The sequence below is a fragment of the Helianthus annuus genome, chromosome 5, assembly GCF_002127325.2.
Source record: "Helianthus annuus cultivar XRQ/B chromosome 5, HanXRQr2.0-SUNRISE, whole genome shotgun sequence".
NCBI classification, from domain to species: domain Eukaryota; kingdom Viridiplantae; phylum Streptophyta; class Magnoliopsida; order Asterales; family Asteraceae; genus Helianthus; species Helianthus annuus.
The window spans coordinates 78,064,582-78,091,348 of NC_035437.2; the positions used below are offsets into that span (position 1 = coordinate 78,064,582).

A 26,767-nucleotide genomic window follows, 5' to 3' on the forward strand; every position below is an offset into this window, starting at 1 on the left:
AGTAGCGGAAGCATTGTTGTAAACCCAAGTTAAAAATACTGAAATGTCATAAGTGTCTAACAAAGTAATACGATCCTTGTCCACAACGACCGGCTCCTCTTTGTGCAAGCTCCATGTCCCTAACGATCTGCAAGGCATGTAACAGAATGATCAACAAACTAGTTGAGCGAGTTCACAGTAAGTAAGTGCGTAACAGTAAGTAACAGGTGGCTCTACTGGGCCGATAGTAGGTTGTATAGGTGGGGGCTTCCCATGTTATGTGACCACTAGACTATTCGTATCAACTACTCGTATCATCCCTGTTCTTCTTCCGAGAACAGTAGCGCGTATGGGGTGTACGTAGGTTTTACGCACGTATCCTTCACAACCGAGGATAGGAGACGCGGGGATGTACGTGGGTTTCACGTACGTATCCTTTGTACCGAGGATAGAAGTAAGTAATGCGTACACGTAGGTTTTACGTGCGTGCCTGACATCCGAGGCAGTAATTGGCATATGACCACGTAGGTGTTATCCTAACCTACGGAACCGTCCTGACATCCGAGGATCATGGTAGGTGATAGTCTAGGAAAGCATATGTACGTTCTTAGTCAATTGTAACCTTTATCCCATTCCCACGACCCGAGAATCCCATGCCTTAGTAGGAGTGTGAACTCACCTGGGTTTGCTCGGCAGACAGTAAAATGCTCAAGTATACAAGTAAGGGATCAACCACGTCCTATCATGGTTACTTATGCAAGTTAGGTTCGTATAAAGCACGTGGGTTTCTAACATGTATTGATCATGGCAATTCACACATATTTCATAGCAGTCCAATAACAATCAATTAAACAGAATCCAAGTGTTCGGCCCAAATCAGTTGGGCTTGCAACAGTGAAAATCCAAAAACATAAAGTCCGTCTCGAGTCGCAACGAGAAGGTCCCGAGTCGCAACGGGACTCGCAACTGGGGTGTTCCCGAGTGGCAACTAATGATCTTGAGTCGCAACCGGGTTACGAGTCGCAACAGGTGGTCTCGGTTCGTCATGGTCTGGTTACGAGTCGCAACGGGACTCGCAACCATGGTTTCGGCTTGTGTTGATTGTGTGCTAGTGTGATGGTTACGAGTCGCAACTAGACCCGCAACTATGGTCTCGACTCGCAACCATGTGTCGCAACCAAGTATGTAACTGATTTCCTTAATCTTAATCAATCATCACCGTGATTTCAGCAAACATAATCAGCAGTTTCGGAAAACAGATCAAATCAGTTTTAATTCCAAATTCAACCGTATTCAAACAGTTTCCTATTATCATCATCTATTAACAGAATTCTTTAACAATCATGCCGCATAATCTCGATCAAACAAGACTACCCAATACCAATTTACATGAGCTCAAATCAATTCATTGCATAAACAATATCTTAACAATATATAACATGTCCGATTTATTCGTAAGCATGCAGCCGGTTAACATAATCTGATTTAACAATACTAAACAGCCGATTACATCCAATTCCTAATGTCATACATGATAAAATCATCTAACATGGCAAACATAACCTTCATATACCCGATTATAAACAATAATCATGTAAATCCGTTTACTTAACAAAACATATAAACACGTAATCAAAAGGTTGATGCTAACCGAGATGTAAACAAAGACGGAGCCGAGAACTTCAAAGGTGCGATCTCCGGTCCGAGAGAGACGATTCCGAGAGAGAGAGGGAGAGAGTTTGTGTGTGTGTTGCTTTGTGGTTGCAAAGATTGTAAAACTAAAACCCTAAGATGTGTATGTGTATAAATACGTAGAGGATGTGGGCAAAAATCCCACATGGGTTTTCTCATGGTCTCGAGTCCACTAAATGGACCGAGTGGGTTTGTGTTCGGTGTGGTTCGATAATTATAACACTAAATCACATAATTCACGTAATACGTATCATTCAATCAATCACTTAATCGCAATAGTTCATATAGTTACACGTATATAATAGACGGTAAGTACGAGTTGTCACAAAAAACACCATCAACAAAAAAACACAAATCCTAAAAAATGGGCTCCGGCCTCGTCTATAATATCCATTATCGCCCATTTATCACAGCCTATGCCTTGGTCGCATCATCCACCTTGGCTTCACCACCTTCACCACTGTCTCCAGCCTCAGTTGCATCCATCGGATCCTTGCCACCGCTTCCACCAGTCTCAATGGTCAGCACCTCCTCAGCATCTTTGTCGTCCCCAAGCTCATGCAGCCTCTGCATCTAAGCAGCCACATCCCATTCGGCCCTGTCGAAGGAAGGATCATTAGCTTCCCTGGCCATATGAAGCCTGATCTTCAACGTTACAATGGCAGCAGAGTTCTTGGCTTCGTCGATGATCTCCAACCGCTCCTTGTTAGTAGTGATATCAGCAAGAAGGATCTGCTTTTGCAACGTCTTGTTTTCTTTCTCCAGTTGAGCAATCCTCTTGTCTTTGGCAGCTGCAATGGTCTGGAGGTCAAGGATACGCTCTTCAGCATCAGCCAAGTGTTGGCCCTGGAGGATCTGGATCTCAGCAAATTTCTGCAAACAAGGAATCATCATTCAGGATCATTTATCCTTGGATAGGATACAAGTTTCGGGATATGTGATCCTTACCTCAGAGACTACTTCATGGAGCTGTTGTTCGATCAGAGGAAGATCACTGGTGGACTCAGAGGCTTCTTCCTTTTGTACCCACCTTTGGCCCGGATGCTCATGCCTTTGCTCTCGGGGATGCTTTGGCTTGCAGCCAACTCTTTCTTGATGGATTGGGGGGAGACAATATCCTGGATGTCGCTTACACCAAACTTAGAGGCAAACTTCGATGATTTTGCAGTGCCTACACACACAAAAAACAAATAAGTATTCATTACTCATTTTTCAATTACACATTTACATAAACGGATACTTACTTGACATGGTGTAGGAAGTAGAAAAAACTTCTTGTGAATCCTTTATCCTTGGCTGGAATGTTCTGATAGCTGGATCGAGATTCTAAAAGGCACTGAGTCTTTCAGCTGTGACAGGTGAATCCTGTATGCTTGACAAGGTGATAGCTGCACTGACAAGAAAAATAAGCATCAGTTATCCTCTATGATAAAGAAAAGATCTTTCCATGGTCCTAGCCTAAGGATCCTATATCCTACCCTGGATGTTCCATTTTTTGGGAAAAAAGTTTCCATCTGGAATGGAATCTCTCCTCACAAAGAAGAATTGATTTCTCCAGTGAGTGTCGTTCTTGGTGACTTTCAGGAGTGGATGGGGTTTTTGTGGCTTATGTTTGAAAAGGAAACGATGAGACCCATGGCTAACCATGTTATACATGTGGCTAAGTTCAGAAAGACCTATGTTTATGCCCTCATGCTCTATGATTTGCTCGAGTGTGAAGAGGACTCTCCACAACATCGGCATGGCTTGTATGTAGCACAAGCGAGTCAGAGTAAAGAAACTCTGTGTGAAAGCTGGGAAAGGATAGTTGAAGCCTATCTGGAATGGAGCACCAGGAAAAGTGACCCAAGTATCAGACTGACAATCGCTCTTCATCGAAGAGTCAAAAGGCCGGAAGATCGTTCCATCAGGGAAGCAATGACGCAACTGATCAATCTCTGGATCAGTGAAACGGCAGAGCTCTAAGGAAGGATTTTTGGTGAGACCCTGACTCTTCGGAGGGCTGTTGTTTTCAGGATTCTTGGCTAGGGAGGATTGGGTTATCATCTTGGCCATGGAACTTTTTGGAGGAACAGAGGATCAAGAATGAGAATTTTAGAGAGAAGGGAAGAGATGTACCTGATGAGTCTTCGAATGAGGATTTAAAAGGGGAGATCTTGAATTTAAATGAAAATTTTCATCCCTATCTCTAACTTATTTATAATCATGATTTGTTGCAGGTGTGATGTGGCGCTGACGCAAGCCTGTAACGGCTATATATGCAAGTAACGGCTAGTCCGAAATTCATTGAAACATGACTTATCCGATTAGAATCCAACTAGTCATGTTTGGGGGCAATTGTTGGGGATAGAATTTTGGTGATTAAGGATCACGTATCCTCAGTTTAGCCTGGATCAAGGATCCTCAGGAAATGGTGCAGGAAGACTAAGGATCAAGGATCCTCACTGGTTTTCTTAAACTAACAATTGTTTCCATTACTCTTTGGCTTTGTTTTGTTTTGTAGTTCACTTCGAAGAGGACTTATTCCAACCGAGATTCAAGGGGAATATGCTCTTTATTTTGGCACGTGCATGAGTTGAAGACCATTGGTAGTGATCGTGGGAAGATGGCTGAAATTTCGGATAGTTAGTTAAGGATATTTTTGGCTAAGATTAATAAGGGTATTGAGCTAATTTAGAAAGCACTTGCACTCTGGTTATCGAACAACATTTTCTGCTACTCTCTCTCGAATACACACACACTAGAATTCATTATAACATGCTCAATACTTCCAAAGTTGTAACCTTATTTGTTCAATATAGTTGATAGTGATATTTTTCATTATCCGAGCTTTTTTATGCCGGAGATCATACATTGATCAAGGGCTTTTTCCGCGTATAAAATCCTTGTGTTCATTGCCATTTTCATTCAATTATTGTTCATACATTTGTTCATTTAACCACGCATCCAACCTCACAAAAATCAGATTTGATTACATTATCCTTGTGTGATTTTTGACCAAAACAAGGCCGAAGAGACATGTTTTCATTCTTCAATGGGTTTACGGATTTTTTACATGAATGCGCATTAATATTATTTATGTGATTTTTCATTTTTATTGCAGATTTGATTGAAGAATAACGTGGAGTTCGCCAAGCCCCCGCCACCTAGGCGTGGGACCAAGCGAGGCAAAGTCCAGGCTTTTATGTTTGTCGTGTCATATAAGGGCTTATATGTTTGCCTTCGTTTGATAAGAAAAAAAAAATTTAATTAGAGAAAACTCTTATAATTATTTCAGTAAGAGCTATTAGCAACTCATTCAGGTCTCGTGTTTGGTGGTAACAGAACATTTTTTTTTTCATTTCAAAGTTCGTAATTTAATTTTTACATAATAACGAAACGTTTCTTTCATTTCAAAGTTTATGTAACACTGTTAAATAATATAATTTACTTTGAGTAACCCATATAACACACGGGTACTTAAACTAGTCTAAATAAAATAAAAAGTATAGCAAGGAAACCAATCTAAGATGGATATCACTTAGGCTTCGGATCCCCTTGATGTAAACATTTGAAACGTTTAGATGGTGTAGTAAATTAGGGCTCTCATCGTGAGATGAAAAGGCCAAATCAGGCTAAACACTCCCAAAAACTCTTTATAAATGCAGATAAAATCACCACATTGTGTTCCAAGCTTGGTAGTACTTTGGCCTTTGTATAGTGAAAATCTAGCAGTAGTTCAAAAATAACACAAAATGCACGTAGAAAACAAGGATAAAACTCCAAATAAAATCTCCCCACACCAAAAAAAAAAAAAAAAGGGCATAAAAGGGTATAAATTCATGTTTATCACAATCTGAGTAGCAACTTTTTTTCGAAAGATGAATTTGAGTAGCAACCTGATGAACTATAAAGCCCTAAAAACTAATAAGATCATCTTTAGATGATTTATCCTTGTTGGTTTCAGATGGGCTACCACTTTTCTTCCCAAATATCATCTCATCAAGATCATCCATCATTTCATCATTGTGGTTGCTGCCACGTGACCCGGCCGGCTTTCTGATCAATGATTCTTCGTTCCCGGCTTGTGGCGGTTCATCTGGCTCAGCAGCAACAGCTATCATTGCGGGTTCTGGTTCACGGTGCACCTGACTAGGTTTATTCATTTCTTCATACTTTGATAGAACTTTCTGGAGTTCATCATTCACACTCAGCGCCTCAAACAGCAGGGCTTCATCATCTCCACCTGTCTCCACCATTCTCTGAACAGTTAGCTGGGATCGGCGGCATTGCTGCACGAGTGTCGAGGTCAAGTCATCCTGTAATTAAAAAACATAACAAGTTATGGTAAAAAGACCTAATTTCCTCAAAATAAAATAAAAAGACTGTTGTTAGGTGTACTTAATTTCCATGTCAGCAGTTTACATGCCCTGTATTGTATGTTCACCAAATATGTTGATAAAAAAAAGCGTTCTAGGCAAACACAAAACAAGATGATCTGATTTTCAACTTGTGTAAAGGCCTCACAGTGGTGCAAACCAGAAGGACCCTTACTGACTAGAAGTGGTGAGATCAGTTGCCAAGTTGGGTAAAGGGTCAAGTGGATTCAGGCCAAAACAGACATGTTTGGGTTGGGTTGGGTTGATCCGCAACCACCTTTTATCTATAAGAAAAATTAATGTGTTAATTATGATTATACAAGGACAAGATTGTTACTACAATAATATACATCTTTATGTTAAAAATAATTAAAGGAACCTTGTAGCTATTTTTTTATTTGACTCATCTGAGATGAAACAAAATGCAAATTAACCAATTTACATTTGGTGTAGAATTGCCTATCTCTACAAGTGTGTAAAGGAAATAGATGGACTAATTACGGAAGATTGATAAATAATAGCACATAATGTATGAGCCTCGAACATGAAACCAATTACGTACGTATAAACAAATAATTTAAGATCAACTTCACATGATGAATCCTTACACCACCAAATAAATAGGACACGGCCTATTTACAAACATAAAGATCCTCCTGTATACACATGGGATGCCTATCAAGATTCCTCATATGACCAAAAGCTCTTCTTTACCAGTCAACTATATAGTGTAAATAAATCATGCAAGAAAATTAATAGTAGCAAGTCCGCACTCAGGATGTGTTATACCGACAAAAAGCTTGCATCCAAAGATTCTGCTATAAGCTGAAAGGGCTAGAAGAGCAAATAGGCTTATAGTTGAGTATCCGGTCAAGACAACTTGGGAATTAAGAATTTAGAGGGGTCATATTTAGGGATGGCAAAAATACCCGAGCCCGATGGGTATACCCGAAACCCGAAGCATTTGGGACGGGTGTACTCGATACCCGGGCCGGGTATGGGTATCGGAAAAAAATATTTCGCGGGTATGAGACGGGTATGGGATTAGATGATATGATATCCGACCCGATTACCCAAAACTATATACCCATTTAAGCGAAGTGTATACCCGAAAACTTTTAGATTTTATATTTATTTTCCTTTGACTGTGGTTTACTAATGTCTCATTCTTCTAGCTTTGTTATTTGAAAAAAATAAACTTTTCATTTTAAACATATACTTTGATGACATTATTCATATTTATGTGCTATGAAACACAAAATTATTTTTTAGATTAGTAATACAATATATTTACATTTTTAAATATATCAAATATTATTACGATGATGATGATATCTATGTTATTTATCGCAATTTAATGTATTATATAGGTTTTCAAAACATAAAATTATAAAGGAAAGTAATATATATATATATATATATATATATAGGGTAAGGTTCATGCGAGAACCACCTTTATTGCGAGAATCGCGAGAACCAATGTGAACACAACCTAAAATAGCTAAAAAAACCCTAAAAAAACCTAACCCCCCCCCCCCAAAAAAAGCTAAAATGCTAAAAACTAAACCCCCAAAAAACCTAAAAAATCTAAATTTTTTCTTTTAATTTTTTTATGTTAAAATTGCTACTTTTAGTAGCCAAAAAAAAAATTTTTTGCTACTAAAAGTAGCGATTTTTTATAAAAAATATTAAAAAAAAATTGTGTTTTTTTAGCTATTTTTAGGCATTTTTGGTTGTGTTCACATTGGTTCTCGCGGTTCTCGCCATAAAGGGTGGTTCCTAACGGATCTTTGTCCTATATATATATATAGGATTAGGTTCAGTAATGAACACTAGCGTAGCTTGCGAACTGAGTGAACTAATCCTGGCCATACACGTGTGTAGATCAATGGCCAGGATTTGGTGTTGAAATACACTAGTGTATTTTACGATTTGATGATGAGATCCTGGCAATACACGTGTGTAGATCAATGGCCAGGATTTGTTCACTCAGTTCGCAAATACATTAGTGTTCACTCTAGAACTCCACCCTATATATATATATAGGATTAGGTTCAAGAGTGAACACTAGTGTATCTTGCGAACTGAGTGAACTAATCCTGGCCATACACGTATGTAAATCAATGGCCAGGATTTGATGATGAAATACGCTAGTGTATTTTACGATTTGATGATGAAATCCTAGCCATACATGTGTGTAAATCAATGGCCAGGATTTGTTCACTCAGTTCGCAAATACACTGGTGTTCGCAAATACAAGGGCGTAGCTTAGTGGGGGGCCAGGGTGCACCCGACCCCCCGAACTTTTCGCTTAATAGTGCCCGGTATGTAGTTTTCGTATAGAATTTTTTAGGTATATATGTTTTCGACTCCCCGATTTTATAATTTCTAAGCTATAATTTTAGGTCTGGTGACTTCCGACCCCCCGGTCGGAAATCTCAAGCTTCGCCACTGTATATATATATATATGAAAACTTATACGAGTTGTGAGAATGATAGAGATCGGATATGAAATGATTGGATTTAGAGAAGATAATAGGAACAAGGACAAAACGATAGTAGTATTGCTGAATACGTAAAGGAACAATTACAAAGATAATCCAGGGCGTAGCCCTCTCTCACTGCACATCGCAGGAGCCCTAAAGAACTAACAAACTCAATCCTATCCCTAACATGCCTTATTTCTCTATTACTTATACTACCCTCTATATTACACTTTAGCCCCTTAGGAATACCTATGTATCACTTTCACCTTATAGCTCATTCCCATCATTACTCCCCCCTTCAAAACAGTCTTGTCCTCAAGACTGGAATCGGCTACGTCGTCTGGTGGCCGACCTTGCCCATGCACCACCCACAAATGATATAATCCAACAATTAACTCAATGACAGAACTTGCAGTCTTGTACCACCCATGAATATCCGGTAGTTTTGCAAGAAAGAAAGTGCCAACAAGAGCAAACGTGCCAAAAGACAGAACCCGGTCAACATGAGTGGACACAAACTGAGAAGTCCACTGGATGATGAACTCAACGGAATAGCTATCGAAATCACCTCCTCCTTTCCAACCCAGGCGTCGATCACCAATTTTGAACGTAGACACCACTGTGACCAACGGAAATTGTTGTTGAAGCATGGTGAACGTGTGAAGCTGCTGAGACACAAACGCAGGCCCGAGGAATTCCGCAAAATTGCGATGGTGACCAGCTATTTTGGTGAGATTAACCGGAACGGACTTGAAATCCGCTCGTAAAATCAAAGCAAAAGTTTGAAACTCAGTCAGAGAGGCTGGATCCTGAGCGACAACCGGGCGTTCAATAGTGGAAACAAGATCCCACCCCTTCAATGCGGGAGGCCAGAACTTATGTATCTGGTGCACTGGCGGGGATTGAATCGAAGAAGTAGCCGCGAATTCCAACGACAATCGTAATGGAAATTGATGAACCACGCCATTCACAACCGCATAGAATCGGTGGCGAGTCCTAGATAATGAAATTGAAGACGGAGGAGCAGAAGTATTGTTGGCAATCGCGTCGTGGTTGGAGATAACAAACTCCGATGACAAAGGTGAAAATAGAAACTGAACGACATGTTGAACGTCCCCACAGAAAGGGCCCAGATCCGGAGGGTATTGGCCCATAACAAATAGCTGCTCCACATCGTGGCCCACCCGTGAACCAGAGCGCAACACCCACCGAAGGTCATTAGAGAAGGCCCAATTAGCACTTATTAGCCCCACTTTGGTCTGGTCGGTTGAGTGGTTGTCAGATCTGGGTAGGGCGGCCGCTACCTGAGCCACAGGAGACGAAAAACCAGAATGAGCAACATCGCCAAATGAACTGAATTCAGATCGGGAAGCTGTATGACTAGTCGACATTAAATGTTCAGAGCAACGCAAGCGTTCTTCAGATCTGGAAATTATTGCCGCCAGTTGATCGAGGACAGATGGAGAAGAAGGAAGAGGAGCAGAGTGACAATCCACCACACAGTCAGGTTGCAGATCTGAAGGCGGATCTGGAAGAAACGAAGGAGATCTAGATCCTGACGAACTATCATCAGACCTCGTCTCCTGAAGTTGCATCCAAGCGAGAAACATTTTTTCAAACTCACGGGATTCAGCGCGATTGTCTTCTAATGCCTTCAAAGTGGTTTTGATTTCTGTAACATCAGCTTGAAGTTGTTTAATCTGTTGTTCATGGACATCCAATCGAAAATTATGAACTAGGGTTTCCATGCTGATGAACGACAGGTCACAGGCAGGTCGGACCAATGATAGAGATCGGATATGAAATGATTGGATTTAGAGAAGATAATAGGAACAAGGACAAAACGATAGTAGTATTGCTGAATACGTAAAGGAACAATTACAAAGATAATCCAGGGCGTAGCCCTCTCTCACTGCACATCGCAGGAGCCCTAAAGAACTAACAAACTCAATCCTATCCCTAACATGCCTTATTTCTCTATTACTTATACTACCCTCTATATTACACTTTAGCCCCTTAGGAATACCTATGTATCACTTTCACCTTATAGCTCATTCCCATCAGAGAACTTAGAGAACTCGGTCTTACGAAAGGCTTTTCCAAAACTTTTTTTACCAAAAATCCTAAAAAATCAACTTTTCCAAAAAAAAAAACTAGTTTTTTTTTTTCATTTATGGTAGCCGTAAATGCTGTAAAAAGTGATGTCATGCTTATGTCATCAGTTTTTACGGCAGCTGTAAGGGGCCGAAAAATACCACTTCGATTTTTTTTACGTCAGTCTTTCTAAACATTTTAATCTAGGGGTGTGAAAAATATGGGGGCAAAACTCGCATGGGAAGGCCGAGTTCTCTAAGTTCTCACAACTCGGAATGGTTTTCCCTTGATCTTGATCCTATACATACATACATATATATATATACATTTATATAGGAGAAGGATCCGTTAGGTTTTGGGTGGTTTAGTGGGTTTATTTTGTTGTGTTCGCATTGGTTCTCGCGGTTCTCGCAATAAAGGTGGTTCTCGCATGAACCCTATATATATAAAAAATTAAAAAAAATTGTGTGTTTTTTAGATTTTTTTTAGGTATTTTGGGTTGTGTTCACATTGGTTCTCGCGGTTCTCGCAATAAAGGGTGGTTCTTAATGGATCCTTCTCCTATATATATATATATATATATATAGGGTTAGGTTCATTTGTGAACAATCCCCTTGATAGTGAACACTAGTAAACTAATCCTAGCCCTTGATTATCATTACACAAGTGTGAATTAACGGTCAGGATTTGATGATGAAAATACACTAGTGTATTTTACGATTTGATGATGTAAATCAATGGACAGGATTTGTTCACTCAGTTCACAAATACACTAGTGTTCACTCTAGAACCCCACCCTATATATATACACACACACACACACACACACACATATACACATACACACACACATATATATATATATATATACATATATATATATATATATGTATATATATACATATATATATATATATATATGTATATATATATATATATGTATATATATACATATATGAAAATCCCAGCCCATTGCCATCCCTCATATTAGTATTTTGTACTGGTTTAAATAAGCTACCTGCAAACACCTTTTTTTGCTCATTTTTCTACCAATAAATAATGCATTAACCGTGACAATCTTAATCTAAGACGTCACACGAGTTTAACCTGTTCCCTAGTAGCAAGAAACTTTATTTTGACAAGGTTGAGATGAAACACGACGCACATATAAGTGGACGGTGGGCTCTACTTGTAATGAATCGTTCAATTTAACATCCATACCTGTAAAGCATCCTGTTGAGGTGAAGATGATAAAACAGTCGACAAAAGCTCAAGACTGTTTCTTGCCACATCAAAGGCTTCTTTTGTTTGTTCTGCTGACATGCTTTGAACTGGAAGCGGAATCTCTTGTTGAATAATATTCTGTGGAGGAACAGGATATACTTCTGAAGGTGGAATTGAACGAGGAGGGGTGAATATAGGAGCCAAACTCTCTGAATCACGACCCGGGAATCGTATTCCTCTTGATTTCAAACTCTGTATTACACACATGATTATTAAAAAACTTAATATTCTAAAATCTGAATACATAATAAAGAAAATAGCATTTTTTATGTTTTTAAGGTTTGTAAATAAATAACAAAGTACAGTGGTCAAGCCCCATAACCCCCATAAATGTGGGGTTATACGACATGTGGCAATTGTGTAAGAAAGGGGGGTTATATGACTTGAGTGTGTAGTGGGGTTATACCCTTTCAATTATACATATATATGTATGTATATATATGTGTGCGGTGCCATGGGCGAAGCTTTTAAAGGGCAGGAGGGGCGGCCGACCCCCTGAACTTTTATAGAAATTTTTCGGTCCAGTGACTTCCACACCCCCCCCCCTCCGGTCGGAAATCTCAAGCTTCGCCACTGTGTGGCGCCGTAATAATTTTCACGAGCTAGACTTTTTTTCCGGGCTATAGCGCCCCCCGTGGCGGTGTTCGCCGGCGCCATAGGGCGTTATAGGGGGTGGTGGCGCGATATACCCCCCACTACGGATGGTCTCAGAAGGATATATTCAAGATTGAATTTTTTGACATCTTAGGATATTTTTTAATAACGAATGTATTAACAAACCACGTAAAACTGTTGTTATATTATATCTCCCACTTCCATAATTAACAAATCAGAAAACAGATAAATGTAAAATAATTTAACATAAGTTGGTATAATATCTAAACGAGATTTTATATTTACAAAATAAACCCTTATCTCTGTTAAAATAACTGATTGGTTTGTCTTTCTAATAGCATATGTCAAGTGCTGTTTCGTCATTTGTTTTGTTTTTTAAGTGGCAGTGTAACACATAAGAAAAGAAGGCAGGGCAGTGTATATTAGAAGATGCAAATAATGATAAAGAGAGATACCTTGTATGTCTCTTCATAAACAGGCAAATATCGAAGCTCCTCAGTAGACTCACCCCAAGCTTCAATCAAAATGAGGGCTTTATTACGGTTATTAACAACGGTTTGGGGATCATCAATGATTTTAACCATCTCATCAAGCACTCTCTCTGCAGCAACTTCAGAAAAAGCCTTGTCACAGTTCTTGACTAGAGTCTCAAGCAAGACAAGAGTCAAGTACTGAACCCTAGCGTTCTTCAGCATGATCCTTTTCTTGATGGCACGGATGATGTCAATGCTACTGACCCTTTGATTGTTGATCATATCACACAGCTCAAGGTTTGTCGCCCAGTCAGGCTCATCTAGGGTTTCGGCAGTGGCTTCCTCCACAAGATTATCAGCTTGATTGGGACCTTGAAAGAACTCTTTCATCTTGAAACTCATGGAGCTCATGCCTGCAGAGATCTTCTGCCCAACCTCAGATCCACCGATCTTCAGGCGCTCGCCCAGAGCATTAACCTTGTCCATAAGATTATCACTCATGTTTCAACTGTCAAAACAATCCAATTAGATAGACAGATAGATATCATCATAACTTAATCGCTCTGGTAGTCTAGACTAAAACTAACCAACAACAACAAGTTGAATCGTCTTCTATAACCAATGATGATGAAACAAGTATTCGATTACAACTAACCTAATACAGAATCGGATGACGAGGTGATCGAGAGCGAGATATACACACAGCAAACAACGATCACATAAACAATTGGAATCAAAACATAGGATGAAACAGTACCTTTTGCGTTGGTCGCACCGAAGACTCGCAGGTGGGTATGGAAACTTCAAGTTGCAGCAAAGTCGTCTTATACCCCACCTTGACCTTCAATATTAACCCCTCTACCTAATATTTTCTTTATGTTTTGTCTCTCAACATTCCCTTTTACCATCTTCACTCTCTTGCTTCCTTGCTTTATTATTTAAGAGTAATTTTACCCCTTGGGTTTTAGCAGATTAGCACTCAGACCTCTAACATGGAAAAGATTGATGTCTGACCCTCCAATGGTGTCGATCTATCGCAACATTACCCCCATGACCTTTCTTTCTGTTAGATTGCAGCGTATTCTTTAAACGGTCAAAGGGCAAACTGGTAATTTCACCCTAATCCTTACTTACATCCCTTTATCTTTCACATTTCATCAGTATGAAACCCTCAAATTAACCTAGTTCTAAAATCATCACTCTGTACATGGCAATCCTGCACATTTGAACAATTACAAGCGAAATCCAAGTTGTTACGAGTATAGATCTTCGATTATGGAAGATTAGAGCTGAAGATCAGTATTTCAAACCAGACCGAGATGTACCGTAAGTGACATGCAAGCTCACAGGGTCTGATTTAGGTAAAAATTGAACCTTTTGTTGTGTTAATATGTTGTTGATGTTTGTTTACAGGTGACACATAGAGACAATTTACAATTAAATTACACCATGGAGGTAATTTTGTAGAAAACCCAAATAGAGAATACTTAGATGGAAAGATCAACTACATTGATCATGTAGATTTTCGTGTGTTGACTACGGATGTTTTAGAGGAGATGATTAAGAAAATAGACTACGATGATGGTCTCTTTTTCTACATTCATTACAAGGAACCTTACATGTCTTTGGATTTTGGTCTTAGGACATTAAAATGTGATGTTGACTTAGAAGCTATGTTTGATCATGTGCGTCAAGGAGTCAACCTGATAGACATGTATGTTGAACACCGGAGGTCAACAATCTTGATGGAGTCCTATGAAGTTCAAGCAGGGCCATGTAAAGAAACTTGTCACACCCCGATTTCCACGTGTATCACCGGTGGGCCCGGTGGGGGATTACCGTGACGTATGTCACACCCCCAAAATCCACATGCGGAGTACCACCGCTTGGGGCGTGACGCGACCAGGATCAAGCCATCAATCATATTGAACATAGCATAATATAATTAATATAGTTTGTAAAACCCAAATCAATACGACTGATGTTCCAAACCAAACATAGTATCAATAGCGGAAGCGTAATAATGAAAATCCAAAGTAAAGTTATAAGTTCAATTGTTTAACATAATGTTTGTGATCCGAGTCCCACAACGATCCGCTCCTCCAGTGCAAGCTCCATAAGTACCTAAGGTCCTGCAAGGCATGCAGCAAAGAGTCAACAACTAGTTGAGCGAGTTCACAGTTAACAGTTCAGTAATAGTATGGTACGAGTAATAGTATGTTCGTTCGTTTATAACATGTATCATATTTTCCATCGCGGCCTCCCAGGCAGGTGTGCGAAGATATTAGGGGATATTCCTCCCATGTATTCTAGACTAGGTTTACTTGTATCGCGGCCTACCAGGCAGGTGTGCGAAGAGATTAGCAAGTTTAGTTCGCGGCCTTCCAAAGGCAGGTGTGCGAAGAGGTTAGCAAGTTTAGTTCGCGGCCTTCCAAAGGCAGGTGTGCGAAGATCAGTTCAATAGGTGTTACTAGTCTAGTTGTATCTTATCGTTCGATTCTATCAGCTGAGTATGTACAATAATTCAACAAATCCCATTCCCACCTGGGAACCCATGCCTTGGCTGTGTGAACTCACCTTGGTTTGCTCGGTATGCTAAAGAAATACACGCGCTCACTGTTAATCAATCACGACCTATAGTACGCACGTATGTATAATCAGTTTCGAACTCAGAATGTTTCGCAGGCAAATCTATGTCATAAGGTGCTTAGTATTTAATATCGTATGTCACGTAAGCAGTCAAATCAATTAACAGGTTTAACAATACCAACACTTAACAAGGTCAACAAGATTAACGGAATCAGCACCTTTAACTGAGTTACATATTCAACGGGGTTGCGAGCTTAACTTAACAGAGTTAACCCTTTACAGTTTTACCAAACAAACAGTGTTAATTTATCAAACTAATAGCATTGGTTACTCAGCAGAGTTAACACATATAACTTGGTTAATAAAGTGCTTAACTACGTTAATCAATTTAACATGATTTATCAACTAACATAGTTAAACCTAACAGAGCTAACCCAGCAACAATATCAACATACGAGATACACAGTTACAGATCACCAAGCGAAAACACTTAATGGACGAAAACCAGGTTTGGGCCGAAAACAGTTATAGCCGAAAACACTTGGGCCGAAATCCTTTGCTGGCGAAAACATGTTTGGGCCGAAAACACTAGTTGGGCCGAAATCTGATTGGGCCGAAAACCCTTTGAATGACGAAATCACTTTGGGCCGAAATCCCACAAGTGATTTCGTTGAGGTGGGGATTTCGTTGGGGGGGGGGTTTCGCCGGCTAGTCATCACCATCAACATTACAGTAGATTACGAGGATACATAAATCCCTATCTCATTTAACAGTTTCAATAACAGAGCAATCAGTTTGTAATCATCATCCTATCATAACAGGCATGCGTGATCGATATTATTAACCAATATAAGTGACAGTTATCATACGAAATCATCAACATTATTCGAACACAGACAATAGTATCAATCAGCCGATCTATTCTACATGTACATCCACCCATTCGGTTTTACAGTTAGCTTTTGTATCATGAGATTAATCATCGAGAAACCATAACATAATCACACAACATTCACTATACAGTCTAACGTATGCATTAAATCATGAAATCATTCATATTTCAAACAATAGTGCAACTAACCGTGAGGATAGATGATAGATCACAAGATCGATTAGAGGAAGGGATGAAGTCTTGTGGTTGCCGTCGCACAAGTGAGTAAGGTTCTAGGGTTTTGCCGATTGAAATTATCACGTAAAGGTTGGAATATCATATACTAAATCAACAGTGGGCCAAGGCCCATTTGGTTTTCGTTGGTCATATGTTGGACGAAAACACATATGGTGTTTTCACCAACATGGTGTTTTCGTGGGTAAAGATATTTGGCAAGGGGTATTTTCGGCTAGAGCTCCATGTTTACTAAAAAGTATACTACTCACATAACATATACTAGCAATATACAACTATATATCCATACAGGCACGTATGTTGCACACAAATAAAACATATCATTCATTACACGATTTAACATATTACAAACGTGTTCCGTTGCGAAATAATTAGTCGTGTAAACAAACAATCCAAACAATTACGTGTAATAAATGCGAAGATAGAAATCATGGAAATTCGAGTTGTCACATTATCCCCAACTTAGAAGAAATTTCGTCCCGAAATTTGGTACGCACTCACTGAGGAAGCTAGGTAAGTTGTATCGTTCACTGGTTTTCCTGGGGTGTCACATCATCCCCCCGTTGATTTGGAATTTCGTCCCGAAATTCTGTAGTAGTAGCTTCAGCCTCAGTAGTGGTTGCACGGTTCTCGAATAACTGGGGATACTTTTCTGTCATCTGGTCTTCGCGTTCCCAGGTGTACTCTGGGCCACGACGGGAGTTCCAACGAACTCGAACAAGAGGGATTCTCTTGTTTTTGAGGACCTTCACATCCCGGTCCGTGATCTCGACTGGTTCCTCGACGAACTGCAACCGCTCGTCGATAGTGAGTTCCTTTAAAGGAACTATGAGGGTCTCATCTGACAGACATTTCTTCAGATTTGACACGTGGAATACGTTGTGAACTGCACCGAGTTCAGCTGGTAGGTTTAGCTTGTAGGCCACTTTGCCTATTTTCTCAATGATCTCGAACGGTCCGACGTATCGCGGATTTAGTTTGCCCCGTTTGCCAAAACGAACCACACCCTTCCAGGGTGAGATTTTAAGTAAAACCCGGTCCCCGACCTGAAATTCCAACGGTTTCCTACGCTTATCCGCGTATGCTTTCTGACGGTCGCGTGCTGCCGCCATGCGTTGTCGTATTTGTGCAATCTTTTCCGTGGCGTCCACTACAATCTCTGGACCCGTAATCTGACTGTCCCCCACCTCTGCCCAACAGAGAGGTGACCGGCATTTTCGTCTGTACAATGCCTCGAATGGAGCGGCCTGTATGCTGGTGTGATAACTGTTATTATATGAGAACTCCACCAAAGGGAGGTGCTTTTCCCAGCCGTTGCCGAAATCGATGACACACGCTCGAAGCATGTCTTCAAGAGTCTGGATCGTTCGCTCAGACTGCCCATCCGTCTGAGGATGATATGCTGTGCTCATATCTAACCGTGAGCCAAAAGATTTGTGCATTGCTTGCCATAACTCCGACGTGAATCGTGCATCGCGATCCGAAATGATGGATATGGGCACCCCGTGCCTTGAAACTACTTCTTTAAGATAGATGTCTGCGAGAGTGGAGAACTTATCCGTTTCCTTTATCGCTAGGAAGTGTGCAGACTTGGTGAGTCGATCCACGATCACCCATATGGTATCATTCCCACGCTGGGATCTGGGTAGGCCTGTAACGAAATCCATGGAAATTTCTTCCCACTTCCATTGTGGTATCCTAGGCTGTTGAAGTAGGCCCGGTGGTTTCTGATACTCCACTTTGACTCTCGCACAAGTCAAACATTTTCCGACGTACGTTGCGATGTGGGCCTTCATGCTTGGCCACCAGTATGTTGTTTTGAGATCGTGGTACATTTTATCCGACCCTGGATGTACCGAGTAGCGGGACTTGTGAGCTTCGTCCATCACAAGTTCTCGTAAACCGCCATACAGTGGAACCCAAATACGTCCCGTTACATAGTAGGCGCCATCTTCCTTTTGTTCCATTCGTTTCCTTGAGCCGCGTAAGGCTTCAGCTTTGACGTTTTCGGGTTTCAATGCTTCAATCTGAGCAGTTTGTATCTGTGCAGGAAGACCGGACTGAATAGTGAGCTGCAACGCTCGTACGCGTCTTGGTAGAGTGTCTTTCCGACTGAGAGCATCGGCCACAACATTGGCCTTGCCTGGATGGTACTTGATAGCGCATTCGTAGTCGTTCAGTAGTTCAACCCATCTCCGTTGACGCATGTTCAAATCCTTTTGCTTAAGAATATGCTCGAGACTCCTGTGATCGGTGTAAATTGTGCACCTGGTACCGTACAGGTAGTGTCGCCATATCTTAAGCGCGAAAACAACAGCTCCCAGCTCTAAATCGTGCGTCGTATAATTCCGTTCATGAACTTTGAGTTGTCGCGAAGCGTAGGCAATAACTTTATCCCGCTGCATCAATACACAACCAAGCCCCTGTATCGATGCGTCACAATAGACCACGAAATCTTCCGTGCCCTCTGGCAATGAGAGAATAGGCGCACTGCAAAGCCTATCCTTTAGATACTGAAAAGCCGTTTCCTGAGAATCTCCCCAACGGTAGGTGACACCCTTCTGTGTCAGTAGTGTGAGCGGCTGTGCAATCTTGGAGAAGTCTTTGATAAACCGTCTGTAGTAACCCGCCAAACCCAAGAATTGGCGTATTTCCGTTGGTGTACGCGGTGCAGGCCAGTTCCTGATCGAATCTACTTTGGATGGATCGACATAAATCCCATCCCTGTTCACCACATGGCCTAAAAAGTGGACTTCACGAAGCCAGAAGTCGCATTTGGAAAACTTGGCGTACAATTGCTCTTTTCTAAGAAGTTCCAAGATAAGACGTAAGTGCTGCTCGTGTTCCTCCTGACTCTTGGAGTAGATCAGAATGTCGTCGATGAAAACGATGACGAACTTGTCTAGATAGGGTTTGCACACCCTGTTCATAAGGTCCATAAATACGGCGGGCGCGTTCGTTAACCCGAATGGCATGACAAGAAACTCGTAGTGGCCGTAACGAGTTCTGAATGCGGTTTTGGAGACGTCCTCATCCCGGACTCTCAGCTGATGATACCCTGACCTCAAGTCTATCTTGGAGTAGTAACTCGACCCCTGCAACTGGTCGAATAAGTCGTCTATACGCGGAAGAGGATAACGGTTCTTCACCGTCACCTTGTTTAGTTCACGGTAGTCGATGCACATTCTGAACGTACCGTCTTTCTTCTTCACAAAAAGTACTGGAGCTCCCCAAGGCGAAGAGCTTGGACGAATGAAGCCCTTATCCAAGAGCTCTTGTAGTTGCTTTGAAAGTTCTTCCAGTTCAGTTGGAGCTAGACGATACGGTGCGCGGGCTATTGGTGCTGCTCCAGGAGCTAACTCAATCTGAAACTCGACTTGGCGATGAGGCGGTAAACCGGGTAAATCTTCAGGAAACACCTGAGGAAAATCACGTACAACTGGAATATCCTCCAGCTTCTTTTCCTTTGCTGATGCGTCAGTGACAAGTGCCAGGATTGCAGTGTGCCCCTTTCGTAAACATTTCTGCGCCTTTAAGAAAGAGATGATGCCAACCACAGCACCACTCTTGTCGCCATGAACTTCAAGAGGTTCCTGACTAGAGCGAGGAATACGGATGATCTTTTCCTTGCATAAAATTTCTGCGTGATGCTGGGACAACCAATCCATACCGATGACAACGTCGAAACTACCCAAAACTATGGGTATAAGATCAATCGAGAAAGTCTGACCAGCTAGAACGATACTACAACCCTTGATTACATGTGCGGCTTCTACGCTTTTACCATTGGCTAGTTCTACAACGTGTTTGGTGTTTAGGGGTGTGGGTGTACGTTTTAGCAGTTTACCCATTTTCAAAGACATATAGCTTGTATCAGCACCCGAATCAAATAAGACAGTAACGTAAATATCGTCGAGAAGAAACTTACCCATAACCACGTTGGGATCATTCACTGCGTCACCCCGACCTAGCACAAAAGCACGACCCCGAGCTTCGTTGCCATTGTTGTTGTTGTTTCCCCCGTTGTTGTTGTTATTGTTCCCGTTGCCCTGATTGTTGTTGTTGCGATTCTGATTCTGGTTAAGTTGAGGGCAATCACGTTTGTAGTGACCTTCAGCCCCACACTGGAAACATCCCCGGTTTCCACGCTGTGGCTGCTGCTGCTGGTTCTGTGGAGCTGGCGGTGGGAGTTGCTGGTTCTGATTTGCTGGTCGCGAGCTTCTACAATCCTTTGCCTCATGACCCGGCTTGAGGCACCTTTGACAACGTTCTCTTTGACATCTTCCACTGTGGTGTTTGTTGCACCTGTTACACCACGGGTGAGTTCCCCGATAACCACACTGTCTCTGACTGCCTGATGATTGCTGATTCGGACTCTGGTGGTCGTTGGTGCGACGCTGCTGTGTCTGGGACTGAACCGATACTGATCCCCTGCTGGAATCCCCATCCCACTTTCTTTTGTTCTCGCTGGGTGTGGCAGAAGTAATAGCTGGAGTAGTAGTAGCAGTAGTGGTAGCACTGATGCGTTTTGGCAGTCTGTTCTGATCCACTGCCTGATCTGTGATGCGGTGAGCGAGGCGCTGAATAGCCTGAATGTCGTCAAGATTAGCCGATGTTACGTGGCTCTGGATCTCTGGCGCCAAACCCTTGAGATACAACTCAATACGCTTGTATGGAGGGTCCACCATAGTTGGACACAGCACGGCCAGCTCGTTCGACCTCTTGGTATAAGCCTCGATTTCTGACCCAGTCATCTTCAAATGATAAAACTCATCCTCCAGCTTGTGGATGTCTTCCCGAGTACAGTACTCCCTTTTGATCAATTCCTTGAAGTCATTCCAAGGGGTGGCGTTAGCAGCTGCCAACCCTAGGATCTGTACTTGCGCGTTCCACCAGGTGAGCGCGATTCCTTCCAACGTGCCAGTGGCATACTTGACCCTGCGAGCCTCAGGGCATTCACACATTTCGAACACAGATTCTAGCTTCTCAAACCAATGGAGGAGTCCCACTGCCCCCTCGGTGCCACTGAAAGTACTTGGACGACAGTCCATGAAGTTCTTGAAAGTGCAGACAGGCTGCTGCGCGTGTTGACCTATTGTGTACGAATAGGACAAGGTTAAATACGATAGTTAATGTAGGATCTAAAGATCCTAGTGTGAGTTTATACTGCAGGGTATACTACCTGCTTGAGCAGCTGCAAGTGCCGCAACAACTTGAGCTTGAACGAGAGCCTCTAGCTGGGCTTGAGTCATGTTAATTCGTCCAGCCATTGATCTTCACATCAAAGGCAATATAAGTGAGAAAGGTTCGCAAGTAGTGCGATGACAGAAGAGTGTAAGCACATAGAGGTTCTTAGGCAGTAACAAGTAGTGGGCAAAAGCATGGTAAGCATACTACGAGCAAAGTTCTAAGCTGTTCTAGCAAGCAGGTAATAAACATAAACCTTATTACCTAGTATGTCGAGTCTTGCACGTGGAGCGAAGCGTCGTTGTGGATCGTTGAGAGCACTGTTCTGGTTATAGTCTGGTTTTAATAAAAACGTTTTCCCATATTAAAACCAAGTTCTCTATAACCAATGGCTCTGATACCAATCTGTCACACCCCCAAAATCCACATGCGGAGTACCACCGCTTGGGGTGTGACGCGACCAGGATCAAGCCATCAATCATATTGAACATAGCATAATATAATTAATATAGTTTGTAAAACCCAAATCAATACGACTGATGTTCCAAACCAAACATAGTATCAATAGCGGAAGCGTAATAATGAAAATCCAAAGTAAAGTTATAAATTCAATTGTTTAACATAATGTTTGCGATCCGAGTCCCACAACGGTCCGCTCCTCCAGTGCAAGCTCCATAAGTACCTAAGGTCCTGCAAGGCATGCAGCAAAGAGTCAACAACTAGTTGAGCGAGTTCACAGTTAACAGTTCAGTAATAGTATGGTACGAGTAATAGTATGTTCGTTCGTTTATAACATGTATCATATTTTCCATCGCGGCCTCCCAGGCAGGTGTGCGAAGATATTAGGGGATATTCCTCCCATGTATTCTAGACTAGGTTTACTTGTATCGCGGCCTACCAGGCAGGTGTGCGAAGAGATTAGCAAGTTTAGTTCGCGGCCTTCCAAAGGCAGGTGTGCGAAGAGGTTAGCAAGTTTAGTTCGCGGCCTTCCAAAGGCAGGTGTGCGAAGATCAGTTCAATAGGTGTTACTAGTCTAGTTGTATCTTATCGTTCGATTCTATCAGCTGAGTATGTACAATAATTCAACAAATCCCATTCCCACCTGGGAACCCATGCCTTGGCTATGTGAACTCACCTTGGTTTGCTCGGTATGCTAAAGAAATACACGCGCTCACTGTTAATCAATCACGACCTATAGTACGCACGTATGTATAATCAGTTTCGAACTCAGAATGTTTCGCAGGCAAATCTATGTCATAAGGTGCTTAGTATTTAATATCGTATGTCACGTAAGCAGTCAAATCAATTAACAGGTTTAACAATACCAACACTTAACAAGGTCAACAAGATTAACGGAATCAGCACCTTTAACTGAGTTACATATTCAACGGGGTTGCGAGCTTAACTTAACAGAGTTAACCCTTTACAGTTTTACCAAACAAACAGTGTTAATTTATCAAACTAATAGCATTGGTTACTCAGCAGAGTTAACACATATAACTTGGTTAATAAAGTGCTTAACTACGTTAATTAATTTAACATGATTTATCAACTAACATAGTTAAACCTAACAGAGCTAACCCAGCAACAATATCAACATACGAGATACACAGTTACAGATCACCAAGCGAAAACACTTAATGGACGAAAACCAGGTTTGGGCCGAAAACAGTTATAGCCGAAAACACTTGGGCCGAAATCCTTTGCTGGCGAAAACAAGTTTGGGCCGAAAACACTAGTTGGGCCGAAATCTGATTGGGCCGAAAACCCTTTGAATGACGAAATCACTTTGGGCCGAAATCCCATAAGTGATTTCGTTGAGGTGGGGATTTCGTTTGGGGGGGGGGGGGGTTTCGCCGGCTAGTCATCACCATCAACATAACAGTAGATTACGAGGATACATAAATCCCTATCTCATTTAACAGTTTCAATAACAGAGCAATCAGTTTGTAATCATCATCCTATCATAACAGGCATGCGTGATCGATATTATTAACCAATATAAGTGACAGTTATCATACGAAATCATCAACATTATTCGAACACAGACAATAGTATCAATCAGCCGATCTATTCTACATGTACATCCACCCATTCGGTTTTACAGTTAGCTTTTGTATCATGAGATTAATCATCGAGAAACCATAACATAATCACACAACATTCACTATACAGTCTAACGTATGCATTAAATCATGAAATCATTCATATTTCAAACAATAGTGCAACTAACCGTGAGGATAGATGATAGATCACAAGATCGATTAGAGGAAGGGATGAAGTCTTGTGGTTGCCGTCGCACAAGTGAGTAAGGTTCTAGGGTTTTGCCGATTGAAATTATCACGTAAAGGTTGGAATATCATATACTAAATCAACAGTGGGCCAAGGCCCATTTGGTTTTCGTTGGTCATATGTTGGACGAAAACACATATGGTGTTTTCACCAACATGGTGTTTTCGTGGGTAAAGATATTTGGCAAGGGGTATTTTCGGCTAGAGCTCCATGTTTACTAAAAAGTATACTACTCACATAACATACACTAGCAATATACAACTATATATCCATACAGGCACGTATGTTGCACACAAATAAAACATATCATTCATTACACGATTTAACATATTACAAACGTGTTCCGTTGCGAAACAATTAGTCGTGTAAACAAACAATCCAAACAATTACGTGTAATAAATGCGAAGATAGAAATCGTGGAAATTCGAGTTGTCACAACGTAGTTGGCAACAATATAGTCAAACCACACAATTATATGAATGCACAGCAAAAGCATAAAGATAAATATAATTCAACCATTGATTGTAATATCGAATGTATCACAAATAGTCGAATGGTATCCACAGGGGATCAAAATAATAAAAGTATTGTTCAACAGACAAGGCATCAAAGCTTGCGAGACTTCTTAAGATGCTAAGGAGCTATAGCCAGCCGATTACGTTTAGTACCTGCAGTTAATCTTTTTGGGAAAATACGTCAGTTTACACTGGTAAATACATTCAACCGACACTTTTGTAAAATGTTTATTAAAATTGATTTGAATGCACAAGGCACAAACTCTTTTATTACTTGGGAGAATCATTTAATATTATAATCTTGTGAACGAATGACATGTTCCTTTTGCGTTCGGTAGCCCGGATCTAGTCCGGGTTAAAGATCAATAGACACACCACATAGCATATAACACCGTGGCGGGTAACCAACGGCTATGCCTTTATAATTATGGACATAATGCCGGGTGTACGCCTACACCCGAATGTCAAGGTCGTGGCCATTTCGTAAAATGCTGCTAAGGATATCCGGGACATGGTCATTAACCCCCCAAAGGCTTTTAAGTAACAAGACTGTTTAAACGAGCCGATCAAATTATTCAATTAACCACCAAATGATGGAAGATTTGATGCTCGATCAAGCGGTATTTTATATATACCGTAACCCAAGCCCGTATAACGGAAAATAAGTTAAAAGTATTTACCTTTGCAAGTATAGTCCTTTATTGATTAAATCACAGATATCTTTTACTGGTCTCCTAATCTGGAACGAAGGTTTTAAAATAACCTATTAGAATCCTAACGGGTCTTTATATTAGCCGTAGCCTAGACCGGTCAGTTTCAAAGGATAGATACGGTTTAATCGCGTGAAAGGCGAAAACCGGGAATGGAATGTGATTCTGACCCAACAAGTTTGAAGGCTTGTTTTATATGGATTTAATATTCACACTCTGGATTTTGGGGTCAAAACAATATGGTTTGACCCGTATCGGCTAATTTACGTAAACTAGTTACATACGCCGAACCGTGCGCGCAATAGGCGCAACGGGTAACCGTAAGAGTCCTACACTGTTTTCCTAAGTCAATATACCTTAAAGAGGTTGTGGTATCAGTAGGATACCTTCCGTAATCCCCATAACGAGTTTAAGTTCATTTTATGCCCCGAAGGGATATTTTGGTCTTTTTAAAGATTATAAAAGAGGTTTCTGAGTTCTACAGGAAATCTGAGTTTCCTGATCAGTTTATAAAGTTCAAAATACTTTATTTATTATTTAAAATCACTAGCAACTGGAATCGGGTCAAAAGACCTTATAGAACTCAAGTTTTGGCCGAAAAGGGCATATTCGGTATTTACCGAACCGTAGCCATAACCGCAGGTTATGAGCTGGTTAAAAATGATTAAAAATCTTTAAAAATCCCAAAATATTATTTTATAACAGTGAGTAGAAGGTTTGGTGTCGAAATCCGGGTTTAGATAGGCGTTATGCTCATCGCGCCGTTTATTACAAAAGGTTCTTTTAATTGCGCTATTTAGCATAACTCCTATTCTAGACCTCGGATTGGTGTGAAACTTTAGGGACATGCTTAGAATTTAGTAAGCAAGGTTATGGTCCCTTCACATGTCCGAAATACTCGTTTAATTTTGAAAAGGGCGTTACGGTCAACTTTTAAGCAATTAACGGAAAGGCGTAAAAGACTCGGACAAACAACGAACCGGTCACAGAGGGTGATACCATCACGTGACCTGGTCCTAAGAGAGTCCTAAGACATATCTACATTGCACTAAAACGGGTCAGAACTGAAGTCAAAGCAAAAGTCAAACTTTTGCGACATTCGGCTCCGAACCGGGTCAATATAGCAAATGGCCGAATCAAACGAGCTTAGACAAGTTAGTATACTTATTATCATGTTTTATGAGTGTTCAAACAGGTTACATATCACCTATATTACAGATTATGCAAGAATCGCAAAAATGGCTTTCTGTTGACTTTTTAAGTATACGTTTGACTCGACATTTGAACTAGTTAGAGTGGTGATCAGGGGGAACCCTTTTAGGGGTTTATTACCCACATAAATACCAACACATAACTACTTTTGATTC

At 41.1% G+C, this 26,767-nt stretch overlaps 1 protein-coding gene across 2 annotated transcripts; it reads right to left on the bottom strand.

Moving 5' to 3' along the window:
* Nucleotides 1-5,388: 5,388 nt before the first annotated feature.
* LOC110941282 (TOM1-like protein 1) lies at nucleotides 5,389-13,904 on the bottom strand. 2 transcript variants are annotated; one of them, XM_022182901.2, is made up of 4 exons: nucleotides 13,739-13,904; nucleotides 12,964-13,489; nucleotides 11,831-12,085; nucleotides 5,389-5,969 (listed from the first exon to the last, which is right to left on the bottom strand). In XM_022182901.2, the coding sequence occupies exons 2-4, from the start codon at nucleotides 13,480-13,482 to the stop codon at nucleotides 5,568-5,570; spliced, it is 1,176 nt and encodes a 391-aa protein (XP_022038593.1). In that variant the 5' UTR covers nucleotides 13,483-13,489; nucleotides 13,739-13,904; the 3' UTR covers nucleotides 5,389-5,567. The 2 variants fall into 2 exon arrangements, with proteins under 2 accessions (XP_022038593.1, XP_022038594.1); XM_022182902.2 differs by having other exon boundaries at nucleotides 13,637-13,904.
* Between the last annotated feature and the right edge of the window lie 12,863 nt (nucleotides 13,905-26,767).